This window comes from Trachurus japonicus, chromosome 1 (assembly GCF_045865225.1).
Source record: "Trachurus japonicus isolate A0001 chromosome 1, Traja_1.0".
NCBI classification, from domain to species: Eukaryota; Metazoa; Chordata; class Actinopteri; order Carangiformes; family Carangidae; genus Trachurus; species Trachurus japonicus.
The window spans coordinates 36,927,508-36,943,436 of record NC_140907.1 but is presented as its reverse complement, the minus strand read 5'-3'; the positions used below and the strand labels follow the sequence as shown (position 1 = coordinate 36,943,436).

The 15,929-nt window shown below is 42.0% G+C and overlaps 1 protein-coding gene across 1 annotated transcript; it reads right to left on the bottom strand.

Moving 5' to 3' along the window:
- Positions 1 to 547: 547 nt before the first annotated feature.
- Positions 548 to 9,165, bottom strand: prokr1a (prokineticin receptor 1a). The gene is made up of 4 exons (XM_085787055.1): positions 8,944 to 9,165; positions 7,271 to 7,498; positions 1,536 to 2,000; positions 548 to 782 (listed from the first exon to the last, which is right to left on the bottom strand). The coding sequence occupies exons 1-4, from the start codon at positions 9,144 to 9,146 to the stop codon at positions 548 to 550; spliced, it is 1,131 nt and encodes a 376-aa protein (XP_085643181.1). The 5' UTR covers positions 9,147 to 9,165.
- Between the last annotated feature and the right edge of the window lie 6,764 nt (positions 9,166 to 15,929).

Sequence of the window (15,929 nt, the reverse complement as noted above, 5' to 3'; positions counted from 1 at the left end):
ATGTCTAAATGGTGGAATGTCAGAGTAGTTGGATGTCTAAATGGTGGAATGTCAGAGTAGTTGGATGTCTAAATGGTGGGATGTCTAAATGGTGGTATGTCTAAATGGTGGGATGTCTAAATGGTGGAATGTCTAAATGGTGGGATGTCTAAATGGTGGAATGTCTAAATGGTGGGATGTCTAAATGGTGGGATGTCGGAGTGGTGGGATGTCGGAATGGTGGGATGTCTAAATGGCGGGATGTTGGAATGACAGCATGTAACCGGGGAATGTGAGCGAGTGAGCGCTGCAAACTAGAATCTGAACGCTGGATGTCACGGTTTTACCCCCATTTTACACACTGGACCTTTAAACATGGCGGTTCATTGTTTTCGCTGTTCCTGTTTGCTCGGGTAACTCCGCCTCCAGCTCCTCGCGTCATTGGTTCTCAGCTCTGGACCAGTTTGGAGTTGGTGCTCGCTTGGAACCGGTTTTAAGAACCAAGAACCGGTGCTGCGACTCTGAACCAGCTCTGGAACCAGTTTGGTGGAAATTGGTGGAGAAGTTTCTACCGGAGCCGAGCGCCGTCTGCGTCCTCCGTCACCCGGAGCGACGACGTCCGAGCCTCCGCGTCGTCCACTGACTTGGTGGCGACGAAGGTCACCAGCCTGAGCGGGAACTTGCCGGCCTTCTTCAGGCGCTTGGTGTTGTTCTGGACGCTGACGAAGCAGAGCGTGTTGATGACGCCGTTGCTCATGGCGATGCACTCGATGATGTAGAAGGCCACCAGGGAGTTCCTGTCCCTGGAGACAAGGAACAAGGCCGTAACCATGGAGTCACCATTGGGGGGACCAAATCTCTCTCTTTCTATATATATATATATACTGTATATACCGTACTTTCTGGACTATAAGTCGCTACTTTTTTCCCCGCCCCGGTGTCCCAGCTCTCGTCTCTGCACACAGCCTCACAAAAGCGCTCCGTAACCCGTAATCTTTTGTTCATGACGGCTAAGACTACACAAACACACACGTCGTAACATCGTATATGTTATGTAACGTTATCCACCGCTCCATTTATTGATTTTTCGCTGGCTTCATTGTAAACAAATGCACATGGGCGAGAGGAACGTTACTAAAACAGAGGAAAAGCAAGCGGACTTGCACAGTTCCCTACTGTCTTTCTGTGTAAATATCTCATGTTACAACATGAAAACCTGCCGCTTATATTCAAGTACGGCCTATATATATTATTTTCTAAAATTTAGCAGGTGCGGCTTATACGCAGGTGGCTCTATAGTCCGGAAAGTACGGTAAATTCGCTACCACATGGGATACTTTTTTATTCTCTATTTCTTAACCCTCCTGTTGTCCTTCTGTGTCAAATTGACCCAATCTGTTCACTTCCTCCATCCTTCCTTCCTTCCTTTCGTCCTTCCTTCCTTGACCCAGGAGGACAGCAGGAGCGTTTTAATCAGCTAGCTATATATTGGGGGGGACATTTTGAGCATATTTGAATATTATTATGTACATATATTATGGTAATTGCGGCCTTGCCTGGAGATGAGCGTGGGGTAGAAGTCCCGCAGCAGCGCGAAGCCGTAGTACGGCGCCCAGCACAGCACGTAGGCGACCAGCACCAGGATCAGCACCACCACCGTCCGGCGCCGCCGCTGCAGCCGCTTCTTGATCTGGTCCGTCTGGAAGCCCGGGACGTCCTTGAACCACAGCTCCCGGGAGATGCGGGCGTAGCAGACGGCCATGGCGGCGACGGGGCCGAGGAACTCCAGGGCGAAGACGAGCAGGAAGTAGGAGCGGTAGAAGGCCTGCTGGTCCACGGGCCAGATCTGAGCGCAGAACGTCTTGTGGGAGCGGCCGTCGACGTGCGGGTACGTGGTCTCGGACGCCATGTAGGCCGACGGGATGGAGATGAAGACCGGGACGATCCAGACGGCGAGGACCACGCAGCACGCCGTCTGCTGCTTCATACGCGGCTTCAGAGGGTGGAGGATGGCCATGTACCTGCAGACAGAGGAGATCAATCATCAGGACCAATAATCAGCAGGTGGACGTCGTAGTCATCTGCACATTGAGGCTGTTCACACGGAAACGATCTGAGCTGGAAACACAAAGGTGGCGTTGCGTTCTCACTTTTTATTCTGCGTTTAAACGAGCATGACTCAAAAGTTTGCAGAATTCGATGTTGTCCTTCTGGGTCAAATTGACCCAATCTGTTCCCTTCCTCCATCCTTCCTTCTTTCCTTCCTTTCTCCCTTCCTTCTTTGCTTGCTTCATTCTCTTCGTCCTTACTTCTTCTTCCTTCCTCTTTTTGATCCAATTGACCCGGTCTGTTCCCTCCCTCCATCTTTCTTTCCTTCCCTTTTCCCTTCTTCTTTCCTCCCATCTTTCCCTTTGTCCTTCCTTCCTTCCCTCCCTCCTTCCTTCTTTCCCTTCATCCTTCCTGCCTTCTAATTATATTAACTAATTTATATCCAGTTTTTTGTTTCATTGCTTTTGAAAAACAGTTGACTGAGATAATACAAATACATCAGTCACAGCTAATTCCATGTATGTATCCACAAGTTTCCGAACGTCATGGTCAAAACCGGAAGCCGTTTTTGCATTTCCGGTGGAATTGTAGGCCTATGTTTAGCCTACACTTACGTTTCCATGGTTTTCTGTCGTTGTCATAGTTGCGGTAAACGCACGGATCTATTAACGCTGGCTTTTAACACGGATGTCGATTTCTGTGATAGCCATTGTTAAAAGCTGGTGTGATGATCCATGCGTTTTACAGATTTCCATTGAAAAAAAAGAAATCCATGCATTTACCGCGACTACCGAAACCATGGAAACGTAAACATAAAATTCCACCGGAAGAGCAAAACCGGCTTACGTTTTTGACATTCGGAAAAAGGTGGATAGATGATCTACAGATGGTAGATACTGTAACATGTAGGAAACACACTCTGGTGTTGCAGCTCTTTCAGTCACATGGGAAAAAAAAGAGACAGAAAAACGAAGGGGAGGAAACAGAAGAACGGGCAGATCAGTAGAGACTTTGTATTTTTTCATTTTTACTGTAGTATTTCTTCTGTTTGTGAATTGCATTGATACAGCCTACGATGCTGATTTTTCTTTCTCTGCAGTAACTTTCAGCTGCTTTACTGTCGACATTTAGTCAATATTTCTCCTCTTTTTTTGTCAAGTGTTCAATTCTGCAAAGCTGCTCTGAGATAGGTTGTTCATTTTTTGTACTTTTTGTGTGAGTGTTTGCAAAAAAAAAGGAACAAAATTCCTGCATTTAGGCCTACTGAAACCAACAAAAGCAAAATGTGGAGGCGTTAAAAGGAAACTACAGCACATAATTCAATTAATGATCAATACTATAATCAGTGATGATTGTAAACCAGCAGATGACACATGTAAATTAATTCAGTTTGTGTTTTTCCATCAGTTGTCAGTGTTTCTGTTTAAGACAACATAAATAATAATTTAAAATATTGACAAATGGGTCGTAGTGATCGTAAAAAAAAACTGTAACATTTTCCTGCAGTTTGATGTTTGGACACGATCAACGGGAACGTGTCGGCGGTTCTTCATCGAGGTCGTTGTTTGATGTGATGTATTGAGATGAGAAGAAGAAGTCGACCGCTGCTTCGTGTGATTTATGACTTGGTGTCGTCACGGCGACGAGCGTGAAGAGCTGCAGAGTCACCAGAGTCTCTCTGAGTGCTCGTCCTTCCTGCAGCTGTTTATACCGGGATGGAGGGAAAGTGACGGATGTGATGGATGAGAGAGGGAGGGAGGGGGGGAGGGGGGGGGGAGACAGAAAAAAGAGAGAAAGAAAGAGGGAGAAAGAAAAAAAAAGAGATGAAGAAGGAGAGTGATGGAAAGAAAGAGAGGGAGGGAGGCAGAATAAAGTGGGAGAGAGAGAAAGAAAGAAAAAAGAGGGAGATAAAGGAGACAGAGGAAGACAGAGAGAAAGAAAGTGATGGAGAGATAGAAAAAGAGACAAAGAGAAAGAAAGAGAAGGAGAGATAAAAGAGGGAGGGAGATGGAGAGAGAGAGAAGGAGGGAGAAAGAAAAAAGAGAGGGAGAGAGAGAGAAAGAAAGAACAGAGAAGGAGAAGATGGAGAGAGAGGCAGAAAAAAGAGGGAGAGAAAGAAAGAGAAAAAGATGGAGATAGAAGAGAGGGAGGGAGATATGGAAAGAGAGAGAGAAAGAAAGAGGGAGAGAGAGACAGAAAAAAGAGGGATACATAGAAAGAAGAAAGAGGAGATGCAAAGAAAGAGAGGGAGGGAGACAGGAAAAAGAGAGGGAGAGAGAAAGAAAGAAGGAGAAGGAAAGAGAAAAGATTGAGGGAGCTGGAGAGAGAGAAGGAAGGACACAGAGAAAGAAAGAGAGATGGAGAGAGAGAGAGAGCTAAATAGCTTTAAAGCTATATTTAAATTTAAATTGAGAGAGAAAAGAGGGATGGAGATGGAGAGAGAGAAGGAAGGACACAGAGAAAGAGAGAGAGAGAGAGTGAAAGAAGGAAAGAGGGATGGAGGTAGAGAAAGAAGGAGAGAGGGAGGTTTAGTCTGAGCTGGTGATGTGTTTCATCAGCAGCTGCAGAGTCTCTGTCGTCTGATTTACAGCAGACACACGAACACAACACGATGGAGGACGTCTGGTCTCCGTGACGATGACGATGATGAAGATGAAGGTGTCAACATCACTCAGAGGAACATTTAGACCTGCTGCCGTTCAAAACGCCTTCCTGAAGCTTCTCCTACGTCACCGATCGATACCTGGTGGGAGGTTTGAGCCCACTATGGGTCTTAAAGGGATACGCCAACATTTTTTTTTTTTTTACGTGTCTTGCCTCACTCCCGAGTCCATGACCAGCAGATAGACACCATCCTTTCGACTGTGCGTGCAGTAACAAGGGATGTCACTACCCGATTTGCATCGCTGCCCGATTTGTGACAGCTACGTACGGCAACTCCACTTGGACAAACTTAGTTGAATTGACTTAGGATCACTGCCCTATGTGCATCGCCAGAGAGAAAAAAAAAACTTTATTAGTAATGTAAATTGAGGGTTGGTTGTGGTGGTCTGGATCTTGATGCTCAGAAAACAGGAACAGAGGCGACTTTTAGTGTTTACTCTCGTCTTTTCTCGCCGGCCTCATCACCACGACAACCACAAACAATCACAACTACCACAACACTCACTGAATAAACGAGTCTGCCGCGGCTGTCTTATGACGGACGTCCGCGTTTTTTTTTTCTTTTTTAAATCATTTTCACAGTACTGTATTTTAAATGTACAGAACTTTAAGCAGACTTCGACTTCCGCTTGTACGCAAAATCGGGCAGCGCCCTAATGAAGTTTGTCCAAGTGGAGTTGCCGTAGGCAGCCATCCAAGATGGCGGCCGGTCTGCGCATGCGCAGACCAGTATTGTCACAAATCGGGTAGCGTTGCAAATCGGGTAGTTACAAGGGAGATAGAGCCGTATCGCCCGTAATTAGCTTAGCTCAAACACTGGAAGTGTATGGGTAGTGTTAGCCTGCCTCCACCTAAAGTCGCTAATTAGCTTAGCTCAAACACTGGAAGTGTATAGGTAGTGTTAGCCTGCCTCCACCTAAAGTCATCAGAGAAACTCTTCAGCAACTCTAAACGGAAACCGGCGGGCCGATCTTCGTCTCAGAGCTGACAAAACTCTCCGGTAAGGCATCTTGAGCGGTCAAATGCCGCTAACGGGACCAGATCGGTCAAAACGGAGGGTTCAAGCAAAGACGGTTTATTTTGGTTCAAGCTAGCTACATCGAGGGTAGGTTAGCTTCCTGTTTCAAAGTAAAAGCACAGATTCTATCGTCATGGTTTTCTGTGTGGAAAGGGCAACGGGTGTTTTATTTTGTGAAATAAAACCGCAGCTATCCATGGTGACACTCTGCATTGTGGCTTGTCTGTGAAACGCGTTCTTGGCAAATGTTTCCGCTGTCGTCCGTCTTGCGGCAGTCCAAGAATTTCACCTGTTGTGTGTTGTTGTGTCTGATCATACCTCTTTTCCACCAAACTGGTTCCAGTGCTAGTTCGGTGCTTAACTGGTTCAACTCTGGTGCCTCCAAAGAACCACTTTGCTTTTCCACTGATCAGGAGCCAAGTCAGAGCCACACTCCTCATCCAGGAGCTGCTCCTGTCTTTGCTGCTGCTACAGTTATAAACGGACCTGAAAATTAAAACCTGGTCCGACCTGCGGGTGTTGAACACCGGACCCAACGTGGAAGCACAGACTATAGGCTTTTAATTAACGATAACTCTAAACCCAGCTGAAAAAAAAGAAGGAAAAAGCAGCGTCTTCGCCGTAATCGCCGCGACCGGCAACTACGTTTTGATGGCGATATGTTTTGATATGAGCGTTAGCTGCTGTTAGCCACCGCCTGTAGCTCAGCTAGTTAGCTTCAACTGTGTTTACATCGATAAACAAACTTAATACATGGATTTTTTATTTTATTTTTTCCAATGAAAATCTGTAAAACGCATGGATCATCACACCAGCTTTTAACATTATCACAAATATCACAAATCACAAATTGACATCCGTGTTAAAAGCCAGCGTTAATAGATCCATGCGTTTACCGCAACTATGACAACGACTGAAAACCATGGAAACGTAACTGTACAATTCCACCAAACCGGCAAAACCGGCTTCCGGGTTTGCCCATATAATAGATGACGTTCGGAAACTTGTGGATATCTTAGCGCTGGTCTTGTTGCTAAGGTAACCCTGCTGCTAGCCCCTGGAAGAACCGGTTCTTAGCTCTGATCCAGCAAGGAGTTGGTGCACTGTAAAAACTCAAAATCTTTCCAAGAATATTTGTCTTAATGTCTCATTTCTAGTCAAAAATTTTGTGAAAAACACATTTTCACTTGAAATAAGTAGAAAAATCTGCCAGTGAAAGCAAGTTTTTTGTGCTTGTAATAAGAAAGAAAAACTTGCTCCACTATCAGATTTTTCTACTTATTTCAAGTGAAAATCTACTTGAAAGAAGTAAATAAAAATAAAAAAGTGTCTAAAAACAAGCGACTTTTTATGTGATGAGTCTTATTTTAAGTATAATGAGATTGTTTTGACTAGAAATAAGACAAATATTCTTGGTAAGATTTTGAGTTTTTGCAGTGTGCTGGTCTGGAACCAGTTTTAAGAACCAAGAACTGGTGCTTAGGCGGTGGAAAAGCAAAAAAAAACCTTTATCATCCCGTGCTGTTGTCTCCATGGTAACGGTGGTGAGAGCTGACTCACCTGTCGACGGCGATGGCCAGCAGGGCGTTGGTGGACACGTAGAGCGAGACGGTGCGCAGGTAGTTGGTGGAGGCGCAGAGCAGCAGGCCGTGGTCCCAGGACAGCTGCTTCACCACGTAGTAGTCCAGCAGGAAGGGGCAGCACACGGCCGCCACCAGCACGTCCGACACCGCCAGGTTGGCGATCAGCAGGTTGGTCAGGTTCCTCAGCTGCTTGTAGCGGGCCAGGCTGCCGAACAACCAGGGTTAGTACAGTTTAGACTAAAACTAAAACTAAAACTAGCAGTGAAAGAATAATCTAGTAAAATGAAGTTAAAAAAATGAGAACTAAATAAAAACTACAACCAAAACACAACTAAAGTGAATGTCAGATACCTGACAACCTGAAAAAGTAAGACTAAATAAAAACTAAACTAAGACTAAATAAAAACTAGTCAATTCCTCAACTAAACTAAGACTAAGACTAAATAAAAACTAAACTAAGACTAAGTAAAAACTGGTCAATTCCTCAAAAATAAAAACTAAACTAAGACTAAAAACTAAACTAAGACTAAGTAAAAACTAGTCAATTCCTCAAAAATAAAAACTAAACTAAGACTAAGACTAAATAAAAACTAAACTAAGACTAAGACTAAATAAAAACTAAACTAAGACTAAGACTAAATAAAAACTAAACTAAGACTAAAACTACATAAAAACTAAACTAAGACTAAGTAAAAACTGGTCAATTCCTCGAAAATAAAAACTAAACTAAGACTAACAAATAAATAAAAACTAAGACTAAATAAAAACTAGTCAATTCCTCAAAAATAAAAACTAAACTAAGACTAAGAATAAATAAAAACTAAACTAAGACTAAAAATAAACTAAAACTAAACAAAGACTAAAACTAAATAAAAACTAGTCGATTCCTTAAAAAAAACTAAACTAAGACTAAGTGTAAATAAAAAAAATAGTCAATTCCTAAAAAAAAACTAAAACTAAATAAAAACTTAACTAAGAATTAGAAGAACTAAAAATAAACTAAAACTAAACAATGGCTAAAACTAAATAAAAACTAGTCAATTCCTTAAAAAAAATAAAACTAAACTAAGCCTAAAACTAAATAAAAACTTAAAGGTGTACAGAAAAGAAAATTGAATTTGAGCCCACTCTGGGTCATAAAATTAATGTAATAACTCATCTTTCAGACGATGTAGGCCAAACTTTGTGCAAAATTCTATTTTTGAGTAAATCCAGGACGAAAGTGTGTATTTTTTTTTTCGCATTGGATAACGCAGGCGCACGGATTATACGTCAGCCTGTACACGATTCATCAGCCACTGATATTGGATCCGTAATCCGTCATTCAAACGTCTGAGACACACACACACGCACACACACACGGAGCTCGGTCTCGCCCCAAGCTTTGAATATCCCGCCCGCTCGATAACGACCAATCAAATTCGTTTTCCTTACTCGGGTAAACTCGTGTTGCAGCTCGTGACAACTCGGCGCGACAAACAGGACAAACGGCCATTTCTGTACACCTTTAAAAACTAAAAATGAAAACTAAACTTAAACTGCTTCATCACTTGTTAACCAACTAAAACTAAACTGAAATTTTAAAAAAAGCAAACTGAAAACCTAAATAAAACTAAAAACCAATGAACATGTAAAACTATCCGTACCAACCTAGCGATGAAGAGACAGTTGCCGACGCCGCACACCAGCATGATGCCGACCAGCACCACGGCGATGACGATGGTGGCCACGAAGAAGGCTCGGCCCCGCGTGGTGTCCGGGACCTCGTCCGGAGGAACCTCGTAGTCCGGGGCCTCGTCGCCGGACAGGAAGTAGTCCGACAGCGCCAGGCTGCCGTTGGTCCGGTTGCCCATGGCGATCAGGTGAGCATGCTCAGGTCTGTGGCGTCAGAGAGACACGAGGAGGTGGAGCGTGAAGAACAGACACTGTTGAGAATTTATTTGTTGAGAAGACATTATTTCAGAAGAATAAATAAATGATAAATAAGTTTATGAGTTAAAATATAAGTTAACATTAAAACAGATAAAAACAGTTCATATGTTGAATATGTGGTCAAAAAGGAGACTGCATTTCATTTGATTTAGAGTTACATTAAAGCAGAAGTAAGTGGTCCGGTCGTTTTCGCTAATGCTGCGTTCCAGGCAGGCTTTTGAAACTGTAAATTACAGCTTCAAGTCACAACTTACGACTTTGTAGCGTTCCAGGCAACCCACTCGTGTTTCTCCGACCTGTTTTACCGGTGAAAGTCACTATAACGGCCACTCGTAACTTCTGACCCGTGAACTCGTACCAGATCGAACTGGTACGACTTCACAGGTCGGAAAAACACCTTGAAGAAATGATCAAGAAATAGAGTGAAATAGACTGTGACTGGTGAAAACTCGGCTGTTGGGACATGGAACACTTGTGGGTGAAGTCTGATAATAAAATGATGATGATAGTTCATCACAAACATTAAAATCACCAAATAGAGAATTATCATGAGAATACTAATAGGTTAGATTTCACATCTTACAACACAAAACAATCTAACGTTTAAAATATGAAATAATGATTTGCCTTGAACGCACCATAACAGTCCTCGTCCCTACGTCACCACATTCAGGCGCATCCCTTGGCTGCACACACAGCCCTGCATGCCGTTCTCTCTCCTCATTGGATAAAAACTGTAGGATACAAGGAAAGTTTTCTCCTGGGCTCAGAGCAGAGCAGAGTGACTGACAGACCCGTGTTTCAGACCAAACACTCTATAGAAGTGATTGCTGTCGGAAGATAGAACTATTTAATACTTAGATTAAAGCAGAAGTAAGCGATATGTTTGTGTTAATAGAAGTCTTAAATAGTTCTATCTTCCGACAGCAATCACTTACATAGAGTGTTTGGTCTGAAACACGGGTCTGTCAGTCACTCTGCTCTGCTCTGAGCCCAGGAGAAAACTTTCCTTGTATTCTACAACCTTTATCCAATGAGGAGAGAGAACGGCATAAAGGGGCAGTCCTCTCTGTGTGTGCAGCCAAGGGATGCGCCTGAATGTGGTGACGTAGGGACGAGGGCGGGGACTGCTAACTCCATCGGCTGACAAGAAGTTATGGTGCGTTCAAGGCAACTCGTGTTTTTCCGACCTGTGAAGTCGTACCAGTTCGATCTGGTACGAGTTCACGGGTCAGAAGTTACGAGTGGCCGTTATAGTGACTTTTACAGGTAAAACAGGTCGGAGAAACACCAGTGGGTTGCCTGGAACGCTACAAAGTTGTAAGTCGTGACTTGAAGCTGTAATTTACGGTTTCAAAAGCCTGCCTGGAACGCAGCATTAGCCAAAACGACCGGATCGCTTACTTCTGCTTTAACATTAAAACAGAGAAAAACAGTTCATATGTTGAATATTTGGTTAAAAGGGAGACTGCATTTCATTTGATTTGGAGTTACATTAAAATGGACTTCATTTCCCATGATGCTCTAGGAGCAAGAAGGTAACGTAACGTGATTACGTCAGTGTTGTTGTTGTATTAGTCAGCCATGTTGAACCTTGCAAACTCGCACACGCTGTATGTTTTTCTCTTTTCTTTTTTTTACTATTATCAACTAAAGTACCTTTGCATGGAAGAAAACGTCTCGCTTCCTCATTTTTTAGTTTGAAGTTAAATCTACAACAGACGCCTGCAGATCTCATCTGTATTGTAGCGACAGAGGGAACTATAGAGCTGCAACTAACCATTATTTTCATTATCGATTCATCTGTCGATTATTTAAACCATTAATCGATTAGTTGTCTGGTCAATAAAATGTTAAACACATCAATCAGTGTTTCTCAAACCACAAGATGACGTCCTCAAATGTCTTGTTTTGTCCACAAACCAAAGAGAAGAGATAAGAAACAAAGCCTGGACTTTGCCCGTCTTCTACCTATTTCAAATTATAACCAATTTTTATTTTATTATTTAATGTTACATTTAAATGCCTGATAAAAATGTATCTTCCATAACTTTATCCCATCTGCTACTATTTGGTGTTGTTTTGCTTAATGTGGAAATCCTAAAGAGTTAAGGTGGAAGTGGAAATCCTGCAGAGTTAAGGTGGAAATACTACAAGAGTTAAGGTGGAATACTACAGAGTTGTGGAGGAAAAACTACAAGAGTTAAGGTGGAATACTACAGAGTTGTGGAGGAAATCCTGCAGAGTTAAGGTGGAAATCCTGCAGAGTTAAGATGGAATACTACAGAATTGAAAGTGGAAATCCTGCAGAGTTAAGGTCCAAATACTACAAGAGTTAAGGTGGAAATCCTGCAGAGTTAAGGTGGAATACTACAGAATTGAGGTGGAAATACTAAAGAGTTGTGGAGGAAAAACTACAGAATTAAGGTGGAAATACTACAGAGTTAAGGTGGAAATATTGCAGAGTTAAGGTGGAAATACTACAGAGTTAAAGGACAATTCCGGGCGAATTCAACTCTGGGGTGTATTTTCATATCATTTTAGGTCTAAAAGAATGAATCTGAAGATTTTCAGTTTAATTGCTCCTGTTTTGCGGTAGTTGCATCTGTCCCCGCATCGCCACGGCAGCAATGAATGGGAGTGGATGTAAGTTCCGCTGTTTAGGCTGTTTCCAGCCCTCAAAGCCGCAATTTTTTTCCACAGACAGCGTCAGATGGCGACTCAAACATGCACCGAGAAGTTTATTTACTTCAAGCAAGCCGACATGTTTGTAAAACTAGATCTAATTCAAAGTCTCCCGGAGTCTCGCGCGAGACCCAGTTGCCGTGCTCGGTGTGTTCGGGTGCAGTGGGAAAGCTCCCGTTTGTGTCATAAACACAGGAATATCAACTCTTTACTTGCTTCAAGTAAAAAAAACTTCTCGCCGCATGTTTGAGTAGCCACCTGACGCTGTCTGTGGAAAAAAATGTACACTTCAAGCAAGTAAAGAGTTGATATTCCTGTGTTTATGACACAAGCGGTAGCTCCTACTGCGCCTGAATACACCAGCACTGCAACTCCGGGCTCGCGCGAGACTCCGGGAGACTTTGAATTAGATCTAGTTTTACAAACATGTCGGCTTGCTTGAAGTAAATAAACTTCTCGGTGCATGTTTGAGTCGCCATCTGACGCTGTCTGTGGAAAAAAATTGCGGCTTTGAGGGCTGGAAACAGCCTAAACAGCGGAACTTACATCCACTCCCATTCATTGCTGCCGTGGGGACGCGGGGACAGACGCAACTACCGCAAAACAGGAGCAATTAAACTGAAAATCTTCAGATTCATTCTTTTAGACCTAAAATGATATGAAAATACACCCCAGAGTTGAATTCGCCCGGAATTGTCCTTCAAGGTGGAAATACTAAAGAGTTGAGGTGGAAATACTACAGAGTTAAGGTGGAAATATTGCAGAGTTAAGGTGGAAATACTACAGAGTTAAGGTGGAAATCCTGAAAAGTTAAGGTGGAAGTTCCTCTTTAGTAGGAGACAAAATTAATAAACGGCCTCTCAGTGCAGGGCGAGATATTAAACGTCTGATGTTTTGACAGGAAGAGAAAAGACTTCAATGAATGAATGAATAATGGTTTGTGTAAAGCACTTTGGGTATCATGAAAGGTGCTTTATAAAACATATTCATTATTTCTATTATTATTATTATTATTATTATAAATGATCAGATCAGAAGTTTTAAACATGGGATCCATGGAGAATTAACTCAGATATGGATAAAAAAAAAAAGCTGGAAAATGATGTTTAACAGCAAAACAACAGATCATAAGACACACACACACACACACACGCACACACACACACGCACACAGAGTTGTGTTTCCAGTTTCCAGGTTACGGTGTCAGCTCCCTGTGAGATTCGGCCTCAGGTTGGGGAATGTGACACTGACCTCAGGTCTGTTCTGATCTCTGACTGTAAACAGCTGCTCACACATCTGTAAATCACCTGATAGACTCTTATAGACCTCAACTCTTCTCTGCTGTGACGTAATATAGGTGAAAAAGTTCACAAAGACATACTGTAAAGAAGATAAACAAGAATAAAGAACTAGAGATGATGAAAAAAACATTATAATTAAATATAAGTTAGTTTTACACATGTAGTTCATGAGATTGTTTAATAACTCGTGTGTATAATTCATCATTATTGATTGAAGCAAACTGAAAACTAATAGACTAATAATAATCATAATGACGCAGCTCTTTGTCTCCATCTGCTGGTTACAAACCGCCACTGTCACTGTTTTTATTGACTGTTTATTTGTTTGATTTTATTCTATTTCAATATCTGTGATGATACTTTGAAATAATATTTCATCAGTTAATTGATTAGTTCATTAAAAGAAAACGAATTGATCCTTTTTTAAATGGTTGATCATTGTTTTTACAACAGTTTCTCCGTCACAGTGAAACTCGTTTTGTTTTTTCAGTTCTTCAGATTCAGGAGAAGACGCAGGTCCAATAATCATAAATCGACATGATAAATAATAATAAATAATTTCATTATTGAATATAGTTTTTAATGAAGACATGTGTTTTCTGAGCCCGTGAACGCACCGCGGGACCGTGGACTGAGGACCAGAGGAAGGATGAAAGGATAATAATAATATTTATGATGATAATACAGTAATTATATTAGCCTAATATAATAATATAACAACCCGCCACACGCACACAGGGACACACGTGCAGAGCCACTTATTCCTCACTCAGTGTTTCTATTTAATCACCTCAAACAGAAAATAAATGTAGATTCAACATGGAAAAATAGAATAATAAAACGTGTGAAACCAGAGAATAAAACATTTATATATAATAGCCTACTGATCAATAGTCACACTGATATAAAGGAGGAGTTGATCTGATACGGACCTGAAGCTGCTGCTCCACGCGCTCTGCTCCACTCAAGTGACGAGAACGCGGCCAGGCGCGTTCACGACAGACATTAAAAAAAAGAAAGAAAAAAAAATTGGCTTAAAAATGTGAAACATTAAACAAGAAATGATCAAGAAATAGAGGGAAATAGACAGTGACAGGTGAAAACTCGGCTGTTGGGACATGGAACACTTGTGGGTGAAGTCTGATAAATAAATGATGGAAGTTCATTCACTAACATAAAATCACCAAATAGAGATAGATACATAATTATCATGAGAATACCAATAGGTTAGATTTCACATCTTACAACACAAAACAATTATAACGTTTCAAATATGAAATAATGATGTTTGTCGTATTATTTTAATATAATAACATATTATTATAAGCTTTTAATTTGAAGGGCTGACCAATGAAACTCGACGTGGGCGGAGTAAACTGTGACTGCAGGCTGGTGAAGAGAAGGACGCTCATTTTGTCACTTGACCGTCATTGTACCAGATTTACAGACAGCTGCTAGAGAATAAATCAAAATGAATTAATAAAAAAAAAGAAGAAGAAAAAAAGAAAAGAAAAAGCAGCCGGTGGGGCAGAGAGGCGGGGACAGACAGGAGGAACGGCGGTAACAACCACAGACAGGTAGGCTAACGACCAGCCGTGTCTCAGGTGGGTGTTTGATTGACAGCTGTGGTTTGTTATGCTAACGTTGGAGCCGCTGTAGCCATCATGATGAGCTATAAAGTACCTTAGACCGCCCCAGTGTGTGTTTTTATTGAAATATCCACCACTTTATTTTCCCATGATCCATTGGTAGTAGCATTTTAGCAAGCGGCTAACTGGTAGCGTTAGCCACCGGTGTAGGTAGCCTACCAAATGTGGGGGCTCCGGGCTGCCAAAACTGTTTTGACTAATCTGATGTTTGTCTATAAAACGAATTATTGAACAAACATAACTATTTCTGTGTGCACGTTTTTGTAATTAGTCATGGTTGTCATAGTTGTTAGCTTTGCTGCTGCTGACAGTTAACAGCAGCAGCAAACTAGCATCAGGACATTAGCTGTCAAAACCCTCCCGTTGTCGGACACGACATGAAACTACTCCAGTTAGCTCAGTCATGTTGTAACTAGGATATCCGCTGGAAAAAATATTTTTTTCATGGGCCATTTATTGAGTTATTTAAGATACAGCTAACGGCTAACCGCTAACAGCTAACGGTTAGCCCAGCTAATCTAAAATGTTTGTTCATCAATTCGTTTTATAGACTTCATAAACATCAGAGTAGTCTCAATAAACGGCCCATGAAAAAAATATTTTTTTCCAGCGGACATCTAAGTTAGCCACAACATGACTGAGCTGAGTAGTTTCATGTCGTGTCCGACAACGGGAGGGTTTTGACAGCTGACGTCCTAATGCTAGTTTGCTGCTGCTGTTAACTTAGCTGTCAGCAGCAGCAAAGCTAACAACTACAATAACCATGACAATTACAAAAACGTGCACACAGAAATAGTAGCCTAATGTTTGTTCAATAATTCGTTTTATAGACTTAACAAACATCAGATTAGTCAAAACGGTTTTGGCAGCCCGGAGCCCCCACATTTGGTACCTACACAGGGGGCTAACGCTACCAGTTAGCTGCTTGCTAAAATGCTACTACGGAGTGAAACGGAAGTTGAAAACCGACTTCCGTTGTGGTGTGACGCAATGGATCACGGGAAAATAAAGTGGTGGATAAACTACCTTAGACCACCCAAGTGTGTGTTTTTATTTAAATATAGGCTG

Excerpts from the sequence above, each read along its gene's own strand:
- prokr1a (XM_085787055.1), bottom strand. The coding sequence starts at position 9,146 with ATGGGCAACCGGACCAACGGCAGCCTGGCGCTGTCGGACTACTTCCTG. Across the intron at positions 7,499-8,943 it reads AACTGTCTCTTCATCGCTAG|CCTGGCCCGCTACAAGCAGC; the intron begins GTTGGTACGGAT and ends GTTGTTCGGCAG. Across the intron at positions 783-1,535 it reads TACCCCACGCTCATCTCCAG|GGACAGGAACTCCCTGGTGG; the intron begins GCAAGGCCGCAA and ends CCTTGTCTCCAG.